Consider the following 16,015-nt stretch of genomic DNA (forward strand, 5'->3'; position numbering starts at 1 on the left):
TCGTGAGCGCGATGTAGAAAGCTGCTCTGCCCTCAGACCCCCTCAGAAGTAGCAAACACACTTGTAGGGCTCGGTGGAGGGGATGGCTTGGCACAGACACGTCATGGTTGCTGCACTTGCTAGTCCCTGATCACTCGTCTCTTTGCCTGACTTCCTGGGAAGCCAACGTGCCCAACGGGAGAGCCTGGCCCAACGGGAAATCAGTCCTGCCCAGCCCAGCTGAACTAACTTCATTTCAGTTCCAGGGAAGGAAACGGCCCCAGCCCAGCATGGGATGCACACAGCGTGTTCCGGTGGAACAAAATGCTCCGTCGCCAGCAAACGTTGCTGAGCTAAGAGTGACAACGAGCGAGGAAGCAGTGGTCTGTAACCACTCCCAATGTGTCAGAGCACCTGCTCTCCCAGAGAAAGCTGCTGCCTTGTAATTCGCAGAGGGATGAGTGCTCAGGATTTTGCTTTCCTCCCTCCTGAATTAACGCAGCATGTGGAGCTGCCTTCCTCTCTCCACGAGTGTCAGCGAACGACACAGGCTCAATGTTCAAAGCACTGGTAAATATGAACTGTGCAAGAGAGAAGTTAATGCACCATGGCAGCTACATTACAGGGGGAAAGTTGCTTTTTGCCCGAACTGACATTCCCGCAGTGATGGGGGAGCAGGCCCGGAGCAGCTCCTCTTGCTGGGGGACAGTGCTACAGCCTCTCCTGCAGAGCCCGGCCGCTGCTTCTGGCACGTGTAAAACACACTGCTCTGACAAGGGAGGAAGCTGTGCCTAAAAGGACAGTGTTGACTTAGCAGCCACCATCTCCTGCTGGTGCCTTCTGGCACACACATCAGATGGAGCAGGTAGGCTTGTGAGAGAGGCTCCCGAGGGCACAGTTTGCAAGCATTGCTTTCCACAGCGGGAGTGAAAAAGAGTTATTTAACTCGAGCCAGGTTCACAGTATGGTCCTTGAGGCGGTCCTGTGAAACCTGGCGTGAGAAGGCAAGGGAAGGGGGTGTTAGAAAAAGCAGCAGGAGCTGCCCAAATCCTCATCAGGCTAGGTTTTGAGTGGCTGTGGTGTGAGGAAGTATTTTGGTTGCAAGAGAAATTAGCTCTGTGTTTCCAGGAACCGCATGCCAAAGCAGCAGCCGTTTCACTCCTAGTGTCACTGCTGCCCATTGCAGACAGGCCAGGACTGCGAGCTCTCAGGTCAGGGATTTTGCTGCAGTATCATGAGGGAGCGATAAAGTAGTTATCTATACACAACATACAGCAGGGGAAACGACCCATTAAAACATTTTAGTAGCTTCCAGCACTGGTGTTTCTAAATCAAGACTGTATTCAAAACTGATTCATGCTTTTAAAGAATTCACTCATGATTCTCTTAACCGTAGGGAGCCTGAGACCTGGTGCTAGAGGAGCTACCCTTGGATCTCCTCCACCCCTCTTGCCTAGGGCCACCCAGCCAATGAGGATAACTCATTCCATGTCACACGAAGACTGTCAGCAATTCCCGCTGAGGGACATGGGAGAGGTTCATCGATGTTCAAGCATGGTGGCCCAGCAGGTCCTGGGCACCTCCTATCAGGCTGCAGCTCCCCTAAATGAAGTGCCCGGCCTCTGCGCTCTGTGGAGGGGCTTGAGCCCTGCTCACTGCTCATTCCTACCCCTGGGCCTGGACAAGGCTGGGGTGGGTGGGAGGAGGGCAGGAAAGCAAAGCCCCTCATCCACACCATATCCACAAGAGAAAAAACAACATACATATATATATATATCTGAAGTGTGGCTGAGCAAACAGCCGTGATGAGGGACTGCAGGAGCCGGCCTGGTGAAAAGGCGGGAAGGGGCAGGCGCCTCCATCCACCCCGCGGCTCCGCTCCCGGAGGATCCGCGCGCAGGCCCATCGCGTGCGAGCGCGGCTAGCGCCTGTGCCGCTCGGCTTAGCAGGGACAGCTGAATCCAGCTAGCGGCGGGCTGGGAGATTAAAGTGACATCATTAATCGAAAAAAAAAAATGAAAGAAAGGGAGGGCTCCATAGTGTAGTCGAGCAAGCGGAAAAACAGGTGGGAGTTTAAAAGCCGGCACTGGCTGCTGTGAAGAAGCCCCTGGGGCCAGGAGCAGAGCGGGGTGCCCGGGCAGCTGCTGCCACCTCCTGGCTGCCCTCACGGCCACCCGGCACCCTAAGCACCTAGCGCTGACAGAGACCTTTCCTTCCCCTCCTGTCACTTGAAGGAAAAATAAAACAAAGCCCAGCCCCCAGGGTTTGCTCTTCCAAACACATACATAATGTTTATACATTTATATAAATATACTAAAATGTTTAAGAAATCCCAATCCTTCTAAGCATAGAGGGACAAGACAGGTGAGATACAGAGTTAACAGCACTATCAATGAGGGAAGCCCTGAGCAGGCACCCGGAGTCACCCCCAGGCTGCACTTGGCTCAAGGGCAGCACAAAGTTAGAAATCACTCATTAACTACACAGGGCAAAGTATTTTCCTGCAAAGTGGGAAGAATGGAGAATTGCTGCACGTAAACACAGCAGAAGAGTAGCCTCAGCTTTGAGAAAGGGGTTGGAGAATTGCACCCAAAACTGCTAATTGAGCTGTGACAATGCAGAAAGCATTTGAAATAACACTGATTGCAGAAAGGGGGGCGAACTCCTGCACAGTGTTTATATGAAAGTGTAAGCAACTGAGATCCTACTGCTGGCAGAGACAAACAGCAGTATCTCAGGGGTAAAAAAGTTTCTACAACAGCATTAAAAAAATCATGTTAAAGTAAAATCCTTCATTAAAAAGTGATTTGATCAGAGTCAACTTAAATAGTGCTCACAGACAATCTCAGGGAGTAACAGCTGAGGGTATGTGAAGTGGAATTGCAATGAATGACAAGTGAAACTTGTTTTTTTTTTTAATATTTTATTTCTCAGTGTTTCTTCACTGTCAATACTGTCCTTTTGCTGCAACATGTTGCAAAAAAACCCTCAGCCTTTTCCTTTTAAACAGCTACAATATTTACAGGCTGTTTCTGTAACACACGCAGACACATACACACTCACAGACACGCAGGTACACATATTCCTATCCCTGGCAAGGAATCCGTTTGCTGGTAGAGGCAATACATATTTTCATTGTCCATTAAAAGCAGAGCCATCCGCGTTCATTTATGGCTCTACTCCTGCCTTCCTCCACTTCCTAATCCAGAGCTTGGTGTCAGGCTTTCTTGGGGTCTTTATGTAACAAGTTAACATGTCCAGCTATTTGATTTTCCATCTTTCAGAGTTGTGGATTAAATGTACTGGGGTTATCTATTCAAACTGTACATACCAGAAGTCATAAAAATTGCTCCTATTCCGCTGTTTGTGATTGTGAGTGGTGCATGTATACTCCTGAAATCTTTTGGAGCAGCCATCTGCAATCACCTGTCTGGAAATACGCGTATCATGCTGGGGTGAAACGAGCCACATGCTTTACTTCCCACCAAAGTGTTATGTACCCACTCTTTTACTAAGGCACTGGTAATTAACCAGTATAATTTCTCCAGCTTCACTGAACGTACTGCATTAAGTTATCAAATACGAAGCCAGACAAAAAAAAGTAGATGCCTATATAATAGGTATAAGATTCCTTAATAAAATTAAGTACATAAAACCTGTGGTGGTATAACCCCAAATCCAACCTAAGTTACATAGTTTGAATAATATTAATAGTAAGAAATGCAATCTATCCTGCTCCATTTTGTGAATGAGAAGTCCTGTAACTGAGCAAGATCTTTAAAGGAACGTTTTTGTGTCTACATGCCTGGGTCGTACGGTGGTGTGTGTCTTATCAGTGAGGTGAGACGACATTGGATTTGACTGACATCGGATCTGACTGGGAGGCCTCTCTTCTCCTGCCACCATCCCACGTGGGATCAAGCTTTCTTTGCAGACAACCAACTGCTTTCACCTTCCATCTCATCCGTCATCTAGGCTGGTCTTAAGTGTTCATTTCACAAAGGGGCTGCGTATGCAGGGTGAGAACACCTGGCCCTGAGCTACACAGCTCATAGGAAAACTGAGGTCAATGCCTAAGAAGAGTGCAACTGTCCCGGGAAAAACAGCCATGGGACATTCACCCTAGAATGGGATTGCCAAAAAATCCCAACCAACTGAAGTCCCACCCGCACAACAAGCCCTCCCCACGCTGAAGTCACATCACAAATGCTGAATCACAACAGAGATGCCCAGAACTCATTGCTCCACAGCCACCCTGTGGCAAAAGGGCATCTCAATTCTAGCTGTCATCAGCAGTGTCACATACAGGTGTTAGGTCAAGAAAAATGAGAACATTTAAAAAGATCTCACAGGCAAGTGAAGTGGGAAAAAGCTTTTTTTTTTTTTTTTTTAAATAATTAACAACCATTTTACTGATCAACATAACCTGCTTAGCAGCGTTAAGCATTTCTCTGTAATTATTTCAGTGGAGCAGTAAGTCTTTATGCATGTATCTACAGATACCACCTTTAAAGAAATCTGAGGGAAACAACAGATGGGGACCTACCTGGAGACTAGAACACAAGAACTGGAATGTTGGTCTGGCAGAACATCATCATCATCATCACATCAGATGAGTGCACAGAGTTAAAGCACACTTCTAGAAAGGGTTTTCATGGAAGTTTGGAAAGATCTAAGCACTCTAGGCTGAGGCCTGTCTAGACTGACAAGTCACTAATCTGGAAAGAACTACCCGTTCTATACTCAAAACAGAAGAAAATCAAGACTACAGCCAGAGAGAACAGAATAAAAATAAACTTATGTCCATCTGGAATAGTCTTCCATGGACAAGCCTATCCTGAGGGGAGTTAGAAAAAGATACCTGATAGGTTTTGACACTTTTACAGGGGAATGAAGAAATTAACTTCACACAAATCAGCACGCATTTATATATTAATCAAGAGTTCAGAATAAGGGAAAATTGTAAAAAAAGGTGTTTGCAAAACCTTATGGAAGAGTGAAATTGCAACTAGGTTGTTTCAGTTGAGTGGATCTGGATTAGGCAAAAAAACTATTTGAATGGTTTTGTAACAAGGGTTTGCTGGATATCTGAAAAGCTATTAACCTGTTAGCTGTTCACATTGTGATCCATCTCCTCATGGCAGCACACTGGAAATCTTAAGGAAAAAAAGGAACAAGAAGTCATCAACTCTCCTCACCTCTTCAGAAAGGTCTTTCTCTTTTTCTCTCATCTACTGTTTCCTAATTTGATTCCAGGCAATTAAGAGAAAAAAAAAAAGCAATGTTAGCAGGTTACTGATTCCTACCACATACTCTGCCAATGGACATTGCCACTATTCTGCCTTAAAGAGTAAAAAAGATTGTTCAAAGTCATCATTAAAATAGACAGTGTTGCCTCAATCAAGTTTTAAACAACTTGACATACCTTTCCTCCCCCTGCCAGTCTTCTACCTCCAGATATAACTTCAATTTCTTTTCAATACAGAAAAACAACTCTGAAATTAGTATAAAAACAAGAGCCTACTTCCAAAATAATTTTTTAAAGAATCTGTATGGGGCAATATCCCTAGTTGTACACAATACCCTTTAAATATCTGGAGGGAAGTACACAGAACAAAACCTCAATTAAAATGGCTTCAATTCCAACACACACACACCTTCTCTTTGCTCCTGAAAACCAAGTTACAAGAGTGCTGAAGAAAGGTCCATCTATTGTGCTACGTTTCAGAGATGCAAGAGATGAATTCTCATAAACTATGTGGAACAGCAAAATTACTTCCGTGGTGGCAGATCCAGAACCGTACATTTATACCAAGATTAAATATGACTGCATGTGCATAAAGAGAAAAGTAAAATGCACAGATGGGAGTACAAGCTTTGCAAAGTCTCATGTAAGCAAGGCCCCAGTACAATACCCTGGGACCAATGTTAGCCAACTGACGAGCTACCAGGCATGGAGAATTCATCCTCTCATGGCTAGAAAGCATACAGTGACTTGAGTCAAAATATCATTTTTAGCTATTTCTCCCTGCATTTTCTCTCACCCCGCTTAATTTCACTCTTACATTAGGTATACAACGAACAAGGTTTCTCTGACGCCAGAGAAGATCTCGATCTTGGTGACGTTACCAGACGTGTCTCCTGGTTACATCATTTCGGAAGAGGTGGAAGTGACCTGGAAGAAGATGGCTGCTCCCAAAGGCTAGGACTGCGAGCAGGTTCCCACAAAGTCCTACGTTATTACAGGTCTGAAACAGGAAACAATCACAACAGGGACTTTTTTTCTTTCTTTTCTTTCTTTCTTATGGATTAAGAGAAGTGATTCATAGGAGCTGCAAGTCAAAAAAACAAACCGCAGGTTCCCTCTCACACTCCCATGATAGTTCTGAGTTGTTTCCCTGAATACACACATTTTAAAAAATACAATAAAACCTAGGATATGTAACACATGAATAATTCAACTTCACAGTTATAAATACTCAAATTACACTTACATAGAATATATAATAATTGAAAATAAAATTCAAGTCATAGAAAAGAATGAAGACTAAAGGGAAAGAAAAGGCAAGGTGGTAAAAGTGATACAAGTTTAGGGCTGTGCCTTCTATAAAAGCTTTTTAAAAGATAAAGTCTTTTTTTTTTTTTTTTTTTAATTTTTAATGGATGGAATCAAAAAACTTCAAGAATCCATGAAACAACGGACCTGCCCTTCTCCATTAAGAAAACAACCACAAAAATAACTCTCTGCCAGAGAAGAGCCAGCAAAGTAACATAACCAGCTCGGGGTATAAAGTAGTAAAGGAGCCGCGGCCAGCTAGTGGAGGACAGATTAAAGAGTATATTGGGGTCCAATTTAAAGCTAGATGTGTTGTGTTGTACAGACTTAATGTACCACTGCCACCGCAGTAAAAATCTCAGGTAGTCCAGGGATACTCAGGTACGTTTCTAGACGGTTGTTATTTTACCATTTATTGTGAAGAAGATGCAGCAAATGCACTTGTACGAAATACAGATTGTTGAACCAAACCCATGGCACAGCCCTTACCATCAACGTGTATATTGAAAGGGAGGGGATTAATCCCAAAGGCAATTTAAATAATGGTATTTTATATATTTATATTTATATATATAAATAAATGTTCTCAGCAATCTCAGGGGTGTTTTTTTTTTAGTGCATTGCTGTAAAAAAATTAGTGCAGTTCTCAATGTTTTAGCTCATAAGGAGTAAGAATCTATACATCTGTTCAGTCTCTTCTTGCCACGCATGAAACCTCTATATTATGTTTCAAACTGAAGGTTTGTACGTTACTCAATTTCTTTAAAATAAGGTGAACAAATTCCACGTACTCTGTGACAAGACATGGCAATTTTTGGCAAAACAATTAGAAAAATATGAGGTGCTCTGATCTTAGAACTGAAAAGTTTGTTGATTTAAAGCATTACGCAATGCATAAACAAAATTTATAAACAAGATATGTCTCAACAAATCTATCCTTCATGCAAATGTTTCTTCAGCAGCTAACAACTTAAAAATTTCTTACACTTGTGTATTTGGGGCAAGGGACTTAACAAATCTGTGTTTCAAGTCCTTTCCTACAACTAGACCCAAGTTTCATGCCCTGGGAGCTGCTGCTTGTGGCCCCTCCTCTCTTCAGAGAAGGGGAATTTTAACTGTCACAGAGATTCACACTTCAGCCCCAAGTTCGAGGACTCCAGTTTCGACAACAGCAACATATTTATCTTCAATCTGAACCAGCAAGATGGTTTTATCTATGTGGGACCGACTACTTGGATCTCTGCTGCAAGGCACCCAGCGGTGAATCACCTGCAAAAATCAAGCAGAATAAAACGTGAGTTCCAGGGGCAGAGCTGCCATTTCTTACTTGTCTCTGATAATTCAGGACCTTTGCAGGGCAAAGAGAGCAATAATAAAAAAAAGCTGCAGTCTTAGCCACTTCTTTCTACTTCATTAACAGCAGTTGGTGTAAAACTTCCCTGCATCAACAGTTTGACTTAATTTTGTTTCCTGCTTGCTTTGAATTCAAGGATACTATTTAAATTCAATTACTTAACTATTCTGATTTAAAAGGACCTTTATTACAAAAAGGAAGGATTTCAGAAACACTGTTATAAACTGCTATCACATGCACCTTTGGACCTAGCAACAGTCATATTTTCCTCTGCTGTTTCCAAGAATCCCTCCTGATACTGGCCATCCTGATATTGGCAAACCCTTTGCATCCAGGTCTTTGTACGATCAACTGTCTGCTCAGCTCCCTGCATAAAACAAACAAAACCCTCCCTGCCCTTTAGCTTGTGGGACAACAGGAATGGTCCAACAATATGGCTTTAGATATTGCCACCTCCACAGGAACAGAACGGTCTCTAACAACCCGCTGAAGGAAGAGAAAGAGAACGCTAAATTCAAGTCAAAGTAAGGTGGAAAAGCAAATAAAAATATTTACGTAATCCAAGCCCCAACATACTTTAAGATTTCTAAGACAGACAGGTGAGAGAGAGAGAGAGAGAGAGAGAGAGAGAGAGAGAGAGAGAGAGAGAGAGAGAGAGAGAGAGAGAACTAAGTCATCTACATCATTTAAAACAAAATGCAAGGGACACCCCTAATCATCACTGCACCCAGCTGATAAGCTGAAGGTTTCTCTAGCACGGAGTTACAACACTCAGGCTGATGCAACACAAGCTCTGTGCTGCATCCCTGGGGAGAGTATTTTGCTCGCAGAAGCACAGTATCCTTAGCCTCCCCCTGCCCGATGCAAAAATGCAGTTATTTGAACAGTCCTTTCAAGGGAGGTTTCATCAAAACCTGTCAAAACAAACTTTAGGTTGTACAGAGTGAGGACAGGCACATTGCATCCACAGCATTTCCCAGTAAAGTCCAAGTATTATCCTTCTAGACCAACTTAAAACTGGTGCCTTTAAGCTAATGCCTTAGTTCAAAGACATCAGTATGGGGATTCCTTAACATCCAGTTGTACATATGCACGTGCTGCACTGAGTGCAAGTCACTGCGACCGACCATTGTTCCAGTCTCAGTTTCACCTTCTGCATTAGCAGCAGCAGCAACTGATCCCATAAAAGGCCACAAGCCAAAGAACATGCAGCAATCTGCACAGGAGCGCTAAATTTCCTTTCCTTGAGCATTTGCTCAAAGACTGACATCTCAAGGAAAGGAAAATGAAGGCTGAATGAGTAAGCACAGTGCCCAAGATGAATATGTGAGAGGAGTAGGAAGAAGGCATGTACAAAGAGGAGCTGAAAACATGTGAATCATCCTGCATCTTTTGGATACCACTACAGAAATAGCCTTCTGATCAAAACTGGGATCTTAGACTTGCTCCTCCAACAACAGTAGCTGAGGAGAGGAGCCGAGCCAGCCTGCTACTAAATCTATCCTCAGACTTCACATCTAGGTGAGTCTAATGAACAGCAAAGAGATTATACGGTCCTGGCCCTGGTCCCTCCCCTACACTTTTTTTTTTCCTCCTTAAAAAGATTAGTGTCAGGTTCTAAGGGAAACTTACATGGCCTTCCATGCCTTCCTGAGGACTCCAGTCTTTCCAGCTGTTTCTTCCAGCTTTTAACCGTATCACCTCATCTGGCCACTGCAGCTCTTTCCTTTTTGACATGTTGATCCCTTCCAGTACTTGAGTAGGGTCCATTATCTATGATTATAATGAGAAATTGAGTTTTGGCCATTAGTTCATCCAAAATCCAAGAGAAAAGCTATCCTGCTACATACTGCTGGAGAACTGACCTCAAAATCCCACAGAAATCGGTTTCACTCATCTCAGTGTTGCATATTTAAGTTCTAGATTACAGAAAAGCTTGAGCAGCACAGAATTTGGAAGTTCTGACTGTGGTTTCAGAGGCACCTAACAACATACTAGCTCAATGCAGTCTGAAGAAGCAGCTCTAGTTTCTTCTTCCACCCCCTCATGCAGCTCCAGGAGCTCACGGAGGAGTGAGGAGCTGGCACAAGACAAGCAGCAGCATGTGCCCCAACAGGAGGGAAACAGTTCAGTGATGACAGGCTGCCAGAACTGGATCACTGCTTCTCAGAATGACATCCTGCAGCTCAACAGCTTGGAATACTCACTAGCAGGCCAAGAAACTATTTACCATTAACATGGTTAGTTCAGATGCACCCTATACTTTCAAGTAAACTGGCGTTTCCACATTTGGAAAAGGCTAACAGGAGAACAATCCTATAGTCTTCTCACAGAAGGACAGAAAGAACTGTGCAATATCCACTGCTCAAGGTTGTATGTTGAATTTGTGTGCATTCTCCTTACACATGGGAATTAAACTGCTTAGGAGGGCCCCTGTCTTCAAGCAAAAGCTGCTAAAGCTCAGACTTGCCAAATCTGTCAGCTTTTCTCACTATGATTAAAACCTGGTTTCCTTTAAAATGAGGTGATGTCTGCAATGAAATCAAGTTCACCATGACCTGTCCTAGTAACTACTTCTTGGTGTTTCTTATTAATATACTACTAAAGACACGTATGTGGCCCTACTGAACGCTAGTCAGGCAAGAACACAGGCAGAATTCCACAAAATTAGTAAGGCTGCCATAATTAACTCAGTCAAGGGTGTACCATGAGCTGCTCTGTGATCCAAACTTGTGGCAATAACCAAAGAGGAAATACATTTTATAGGTACGTATGTGGAAAAAATATTCAGCCTAGAAAAAAAGAGACACTTGCTGTAAATGAAGCTGTTCAGCTTTACATGTTGTCATGAAGACTGAGACTACAAGCAAAACAGCTGAAGTGTGAAACTGAATAGATTTCAGCTGACACTCCCCAACCTACACTATGGATATACATGTAAGAGAAGCAATTAGGCATGTCTCAGCATGCCAGAAGGCTGCTTGTTCACAAAAGCTTATGCTTACGTAGGCTTTCCAAACCTAACCGCGCAACAGTTGCATGCTAAGGCGTTCCAGACCATGCATATATTCAGAAGTGGCAATTCCCACAAGGTAAGAGATAACAGTAACAAAAGCACACAGCTAAAGAACCACGAGTTAATTTGTTCTTCTGGACTGTTCACCTGGATTCTGTAAATAACTTCATCCTTCCTGGCTTGCATTTGATTCGCAGGGCTTGCGTTAGCACCTGGCTGTCCTTCCGCGCCGTTATTGCCTCCTTCCGTGCCGAGGAGGCCGGCGAGGGCGTGCTGCTTGCAGGCCGGGATGCTTTGGCTGGAGCTGCTGGAAGAAGGTAGGCCGTGCTGCACGCTGCCCCCAGGCTGCCCTGCAGCATCCATTTGGTTCACCATGGAGAGGCGGGTCTGGATGGAGGACGGGAGGTTGCGCAGGGAGATCTGACTGGTGGAGGAGCGGCGGCAGGGCACGAAGCCCGTGGCCGACGTGCGCAGCGACGAGTGGCGGCTGCCGTAGCAGTAGGACGAATGGCTGGCGACCGATGCGCGCGCAGGGGAATGTCTCACGAGGCTCGACTGCACCGAGTGAGAGCTGTGGCTGGTGCCTGAGAAGAGGATGTACAGAATCAGTGGAGTTTCATAAAGCCTCCCACGCACGTCACATTTGCTACACACAACCCTTCAGCATGCAGATACAAAATGCATGGATCTTCCGAAATCATCTGGAACAGCAGCAGAGCAGAGATCTGCTGCACTTCGTAGCAGTGAAGCACCTGAGTGTTCAATTCATCGCATCTCAAATTGTTACTCTTACCTACAATTCCAACCACGCAAATGGCTTGAAAAACGTTTCAGCCTTGCTCTTATCACACACAGTCTGGCCCTGAACACAAACACTGAAGATACTACAACTGACCTAAGTGTCCATGTTTCAAAACACTAAATATTCTTTCTTATTATACTTGACTGTATGCTCAAGGACTGGGTCAGAAAACCTGTTTAATGGACTTGAAAGCAGAAAACAAAAATTGCACCTTTTAGGAGGATTAGTGTCATTATCTTTTCTATTCTAAGCACCTCCGTATCTAAGGACCTAAAGACACTTCCTTTGGGACGCACATCAGCTCAGCCTTGTTGCTTGTCACCTGCAGATCAGTAGCTGCAACCTTGATAGGATTCAGCTAAAATATCGTAGAAGCAGACAATCCATTCCAATGTATAAAGAAGTAATGCAAAGGTATTTGCAACAAAAGGCAATATCAGTGTTCACAAACAAAAATGAAAGCACAAGTCAAAAAAAAAAGTCAGTCATGTAAAAAAGTATTTTTAGAAAGTTATTTCCTGTATTTTGCTAGCCTAACCACAGCCTGGTGCTCTAATCTCTGTTTGGGACCCTGTTATTGCATGAAACCACATTGTACTTTGAGTTATGTATCCAGTAGCTGTTTATACTATATAATCAAGTTAATTTTTTGCTCATAGCCTCGACCTACTACACAGCTGAAAGGCTAGTTCTGCCTATAGGACTGTACTTGCATAAAGGTCACTTTGCTTGAACTTTACCCAGAGTTGAGGGGTGAGCTGGAGGATGAGTTGCAGAATGAGCTGTGGGATGAGTTGTGACAGGAGGGTGCTGCACTGCTCCAGGACCCTGCCCTGTAGTTGCAATTCCTCCTCCTTGCGACATGCTGCTCTGCGACTCATTGATAGTTGGATTGTTGCTTGTGCAAGAAGTGCCACCTCCAGCATCTGAATCTTCAATATTTCCACCACTATTGCAGCCAGCTCCACACCCCTTCCTTAGTCTGAAAACACAAGGTAATTGACAAAATCAGGATTCCTTATGGCGACTTCTAAATGCCTTAAAATGACAAACCAAAAGGCTTCACTCAGTCTGTAACAGTCCATAAAAATCAGGTAAAACTAGATTCTGTTTTCTAAGAACACAATCAGTCAATTTAAAGGTGGCACTGTGGGAGATGACCACTCTCTTCCTGATAGCTCTTCAAATGATTTACGACATGCCAAGTCTTCATACACAAATGCCTTTTTTCCAAAAATTCATCTCCTCTTGAAATACGAAGAAACAATAAAACTCTACATGCAGAATGTTGCATGAATGTGCTGGTTATTTGGTAACAGTATTAATAAAGATTTTACTCTTCCTATGATACCATCCATACAGCTGCTCTCGTACCTAAAAGAATCTTTAATTTAGATAAGCACAGGAAGACTTCTACTATATGTTTTCTTGCTATATTTTGTAACACGCTCAGCTTTTTGAAGCGCATATCACCTGCTGCAATTCTGAATCACATTCTCATATGAAATTTGAATATTCTGGTACCAAGTTAACATTTTTACAGAGTGTATAACCACAGAGGCCTTTTACTGGGCTTGCAAAAACAAAATTCAACTAGACTCAAAAATTATTTATTTTATTATTATTTATTGTTATTTATTTTTCTTTCCATCAATCCCCCTTGAATACACTGAGTAACTCTTCCCAACTTTGTCTTCCTCTGCAACTGAGAACTCTTTGGATGTGTCTCACTGGCTGTGCCTCACTGCTCTGGGTTATGCCCTTACCTTCATTCTGTGCACATCAGACAAGCACAGGGTGATAGAAGAGATATGGCACACACACTGGAGCAATCATAGCACGTTTTGGGGAGAAGTAGCATGTTCTGTTTTGATATCCTATGGATATTTAGGTATAAACATAACAGCAATAGCAGAGTTATGACCATGACACTAGCTCCAGAAACTGCTAAGAACTGGGACACCCATTTCCAAATATGTCACACAACTGTCATTGCTGCTTGCAAGGCCAAAGTCATAAGGGGCCACATGAGAAGAAAAAAATCTCATGGGCTGTAAAACACAACCAGAATAAAAGTTTATTCTGGGTTACTGAAGGTTTGTATGGGAGGAGGACGTACGTTTGCTGCTGTTACTTTTTCTGGCTCTAAGATACAGGGCATTTATAAGCCCTTATGCAATTCTGAACAACTAAAGCTTGAGTAACTATGCATTAGCATACTGTAACAATATTAATGTTGGCACATGCATGCCAAGTGGTAACCAGACTAGAACCCTCATGAATAGTCCTGATACTGCAAGGCTGATATTACATCTGGGAAAAACACAAGCACTGAAAAATGAGAGGTTGTATTGCCTCTCATTAGCAGACCTGACATTTTTGCATCTAGACTTTGTACTCTATTTTCTTCTGAGCTGTCATTTACAGTTCATGGCTTTTTATATGCTCAAGGATTAACTCCTGTGCCACAAAAGTTGCCATATGCTATAGACACGCCCGAAATAAGAGTCAAGCCATATTTATTCTTCTATTACTGAATATTTTCAGTAGAGCCAGCAGAAATGAAGTACAAAGCGTGGCCACATACTAATGGGAACTCATCTCCACTGCTCACCTGTGCCAGGTGGACACTATGAAGTTTCTGATATTCCCTAAGCTGATAGCTCCGCCAAGAATCTCCTTAAGCTGCTCGTGACTGTCCGAGTAGGAAGTAGTCAAAGGTGACACATAGATGGGGTATCCAATGGGCTGGTCACAAGAGGAGTTGATCATGTTCCTTAGGGCTTGTTTCGCATTTTGGATACTCCCTCTTTCTGGATTACGATTACGCAGAAAGACGAGCTCCTGCTGTTGTCCTGCCCACAGGCCACGCACACATTCCTTATTCACCTGCAAAAAATGACAGGCAGGAGCCAAGTGGAAAGACTGTGTCAGAAAGTGAAGCAACGAGAGCCTGCAAAGGCTGCTTTGCTATAAATAGGCCTCTGCACTGCAGACCTACAACCATGTGTGTTCACTGTTCTGAAAGGTCACAGTGAAAGTAAAGCAACTCTAAGGACTGCATGAGGAAAAGAGATATTTAAAAGTAGGTTTTAATTTTCTGACAAAAACACTTCTACATTTCTCCATGAAATTAGTAATGGAATTAGTAACAAAAAGTTAACTGTCATTGTTATTATTACAATATATAACACCCCATGTTATGGGAGGTCTCTATAAAGCTTACCTTAATGACCCTGAAACTGAGATAGCGTTTGTTGAGCATGATGATCTTATACTCATTGGTGCCATCATCCATGACGTGACGCAGAGCGAGGAGAGAAGGAGAATTCGAGAGAACAGCGCTGCGCCACGCAGGGTCCCCTTCGTGTGCTATAACCAGGTTTTCTTCATGGGTTGTTATGGCTTCATAGAGGACAGACGGGTCGTCATATTCATCTGGAGAAGTAAAGTGATCCTGTTTCCAAGAAGGAAGCAGAAAAAAAAGAGGAACCATTTCAAATGTTAGCCATATATAGAAAGTAAATATCTTGCACCTCAATCACATGATGAGGTCATCACACTGCACAAAATTAGACCTCAACAAATGTCTACAAAGAAAAAGAATTAAAGGTGAATTCTTACCCAACAGATGCATACTTGTTTGCTAGGATTCATTTCCTTTTTAACTTAAGTAGGAATGGATTGAAAGAATCTACTTATTACTAACTGAAACTTTTGTTTCAGTTTTACACTACTTTTATATCTATTCACTTACCTACAGATTCTGTTTTTAGCTTCTCTGTTATAACACATTTAACCAAAGTATTAGTACTCACCGAGTTATATAGCTCCTATAGTTATTTCTAATAACCATAACAATTTTAGTAAAAAACACAGATAATTTATCAATATTTTCTATTAAAAATGCAAATTAGTACTGAATATCTGTTGCATGAGATATTTTAGCGGAACCTAAACTTGTTAGTTGAGTATGAATTAAACTTAGTCACAGAACATTCTGATTAACTCTATACTGCTAGCAATTACATGCATTCTAACATAAGATACGTTAATATAGCTCTTGGATTTACCTAGTTTTAACAATTTTCAAGCCATCTGTTCTTCTGGAGTATAGCACTTTCTCCTCCCAAGAAGCTTATTGCTCACTACACAGTTCCTTGAACTTACTCAATTTAGTAAATAGACTCCCTGGACAGAATTTGAGCTTGCTCATCTTCACCCTAACTTCACCGAAAAGACCAAGTCCTGTTTTTGCTTTCTGAACTGCAAGCTCCTCACTCTCCACTGGAACTTGACTGAGGAGAT

General features: G+C 42.8%; 1 protein-coding gene across 4 annotated transcripts in view; it reads right to left on the minus strand.

Moving 5' to 3' along the window:
- Window positions 1–3,346: 3,346 nt before the first annotated feature.
- The window catches only part of PCNX1 (pecanex 1), a 76,656-nt gene continuing 63,987 nt past the window's right edge, over window positions 3,347–16,015 (minus strand). For all 4 annotated transcript variants that reach the window (XM_026038589.1, XM_026038588.1, XM_026038587.1 and 1 more), the window contains 6 exons: window positions 14,934–15,164; window positions 14,322–14,596; window positions 12,448–12,689; window positions 11,053–11,489; window positions 9,522–9,662; window positions 3,347–7,804 (listed from right to left, as the gene is read on the minus strand). In XM_026038589.1, coding sequence (XP_025894374.1) covers window positions 7,664–7,804; window positions 9,522–9,662; window positions 11,053–11,489; window positions 12,448–12,689; window positions 14,322–14,596; window positions 14,934–15,164 — 1,467 coding nt within the window. In that variant the 3' untranslated portion in view covers window positions 3,347–7,663. The remainder of the gene's footprint in view (window positions 7,805–9,521; window positions 9,663–11,052; window positions 11,490–12,447; window positions 12,690–14,321; window positions 14,597–14,933; window positions 15,165–16,015) is intronic.

The sequence above is a fragment of the Nothoprocta perdicaria genome, unplaced genomic scaffold (genome assembly GCF_003342845.1).
Source record: "Nothoprocta perdicaria isolate Ctin4 unplaced genomic scaffold, notPer1 scaffold_213, whole genome shotgun sequence".
NCBI classification, from domain to species: domain Eukaryota; kingdom Metazoa; phylum Chordata; class Aves; order Tinamiformes; family Tinamidae; genus Nothoprocta; species Nothoprocta perdicaria.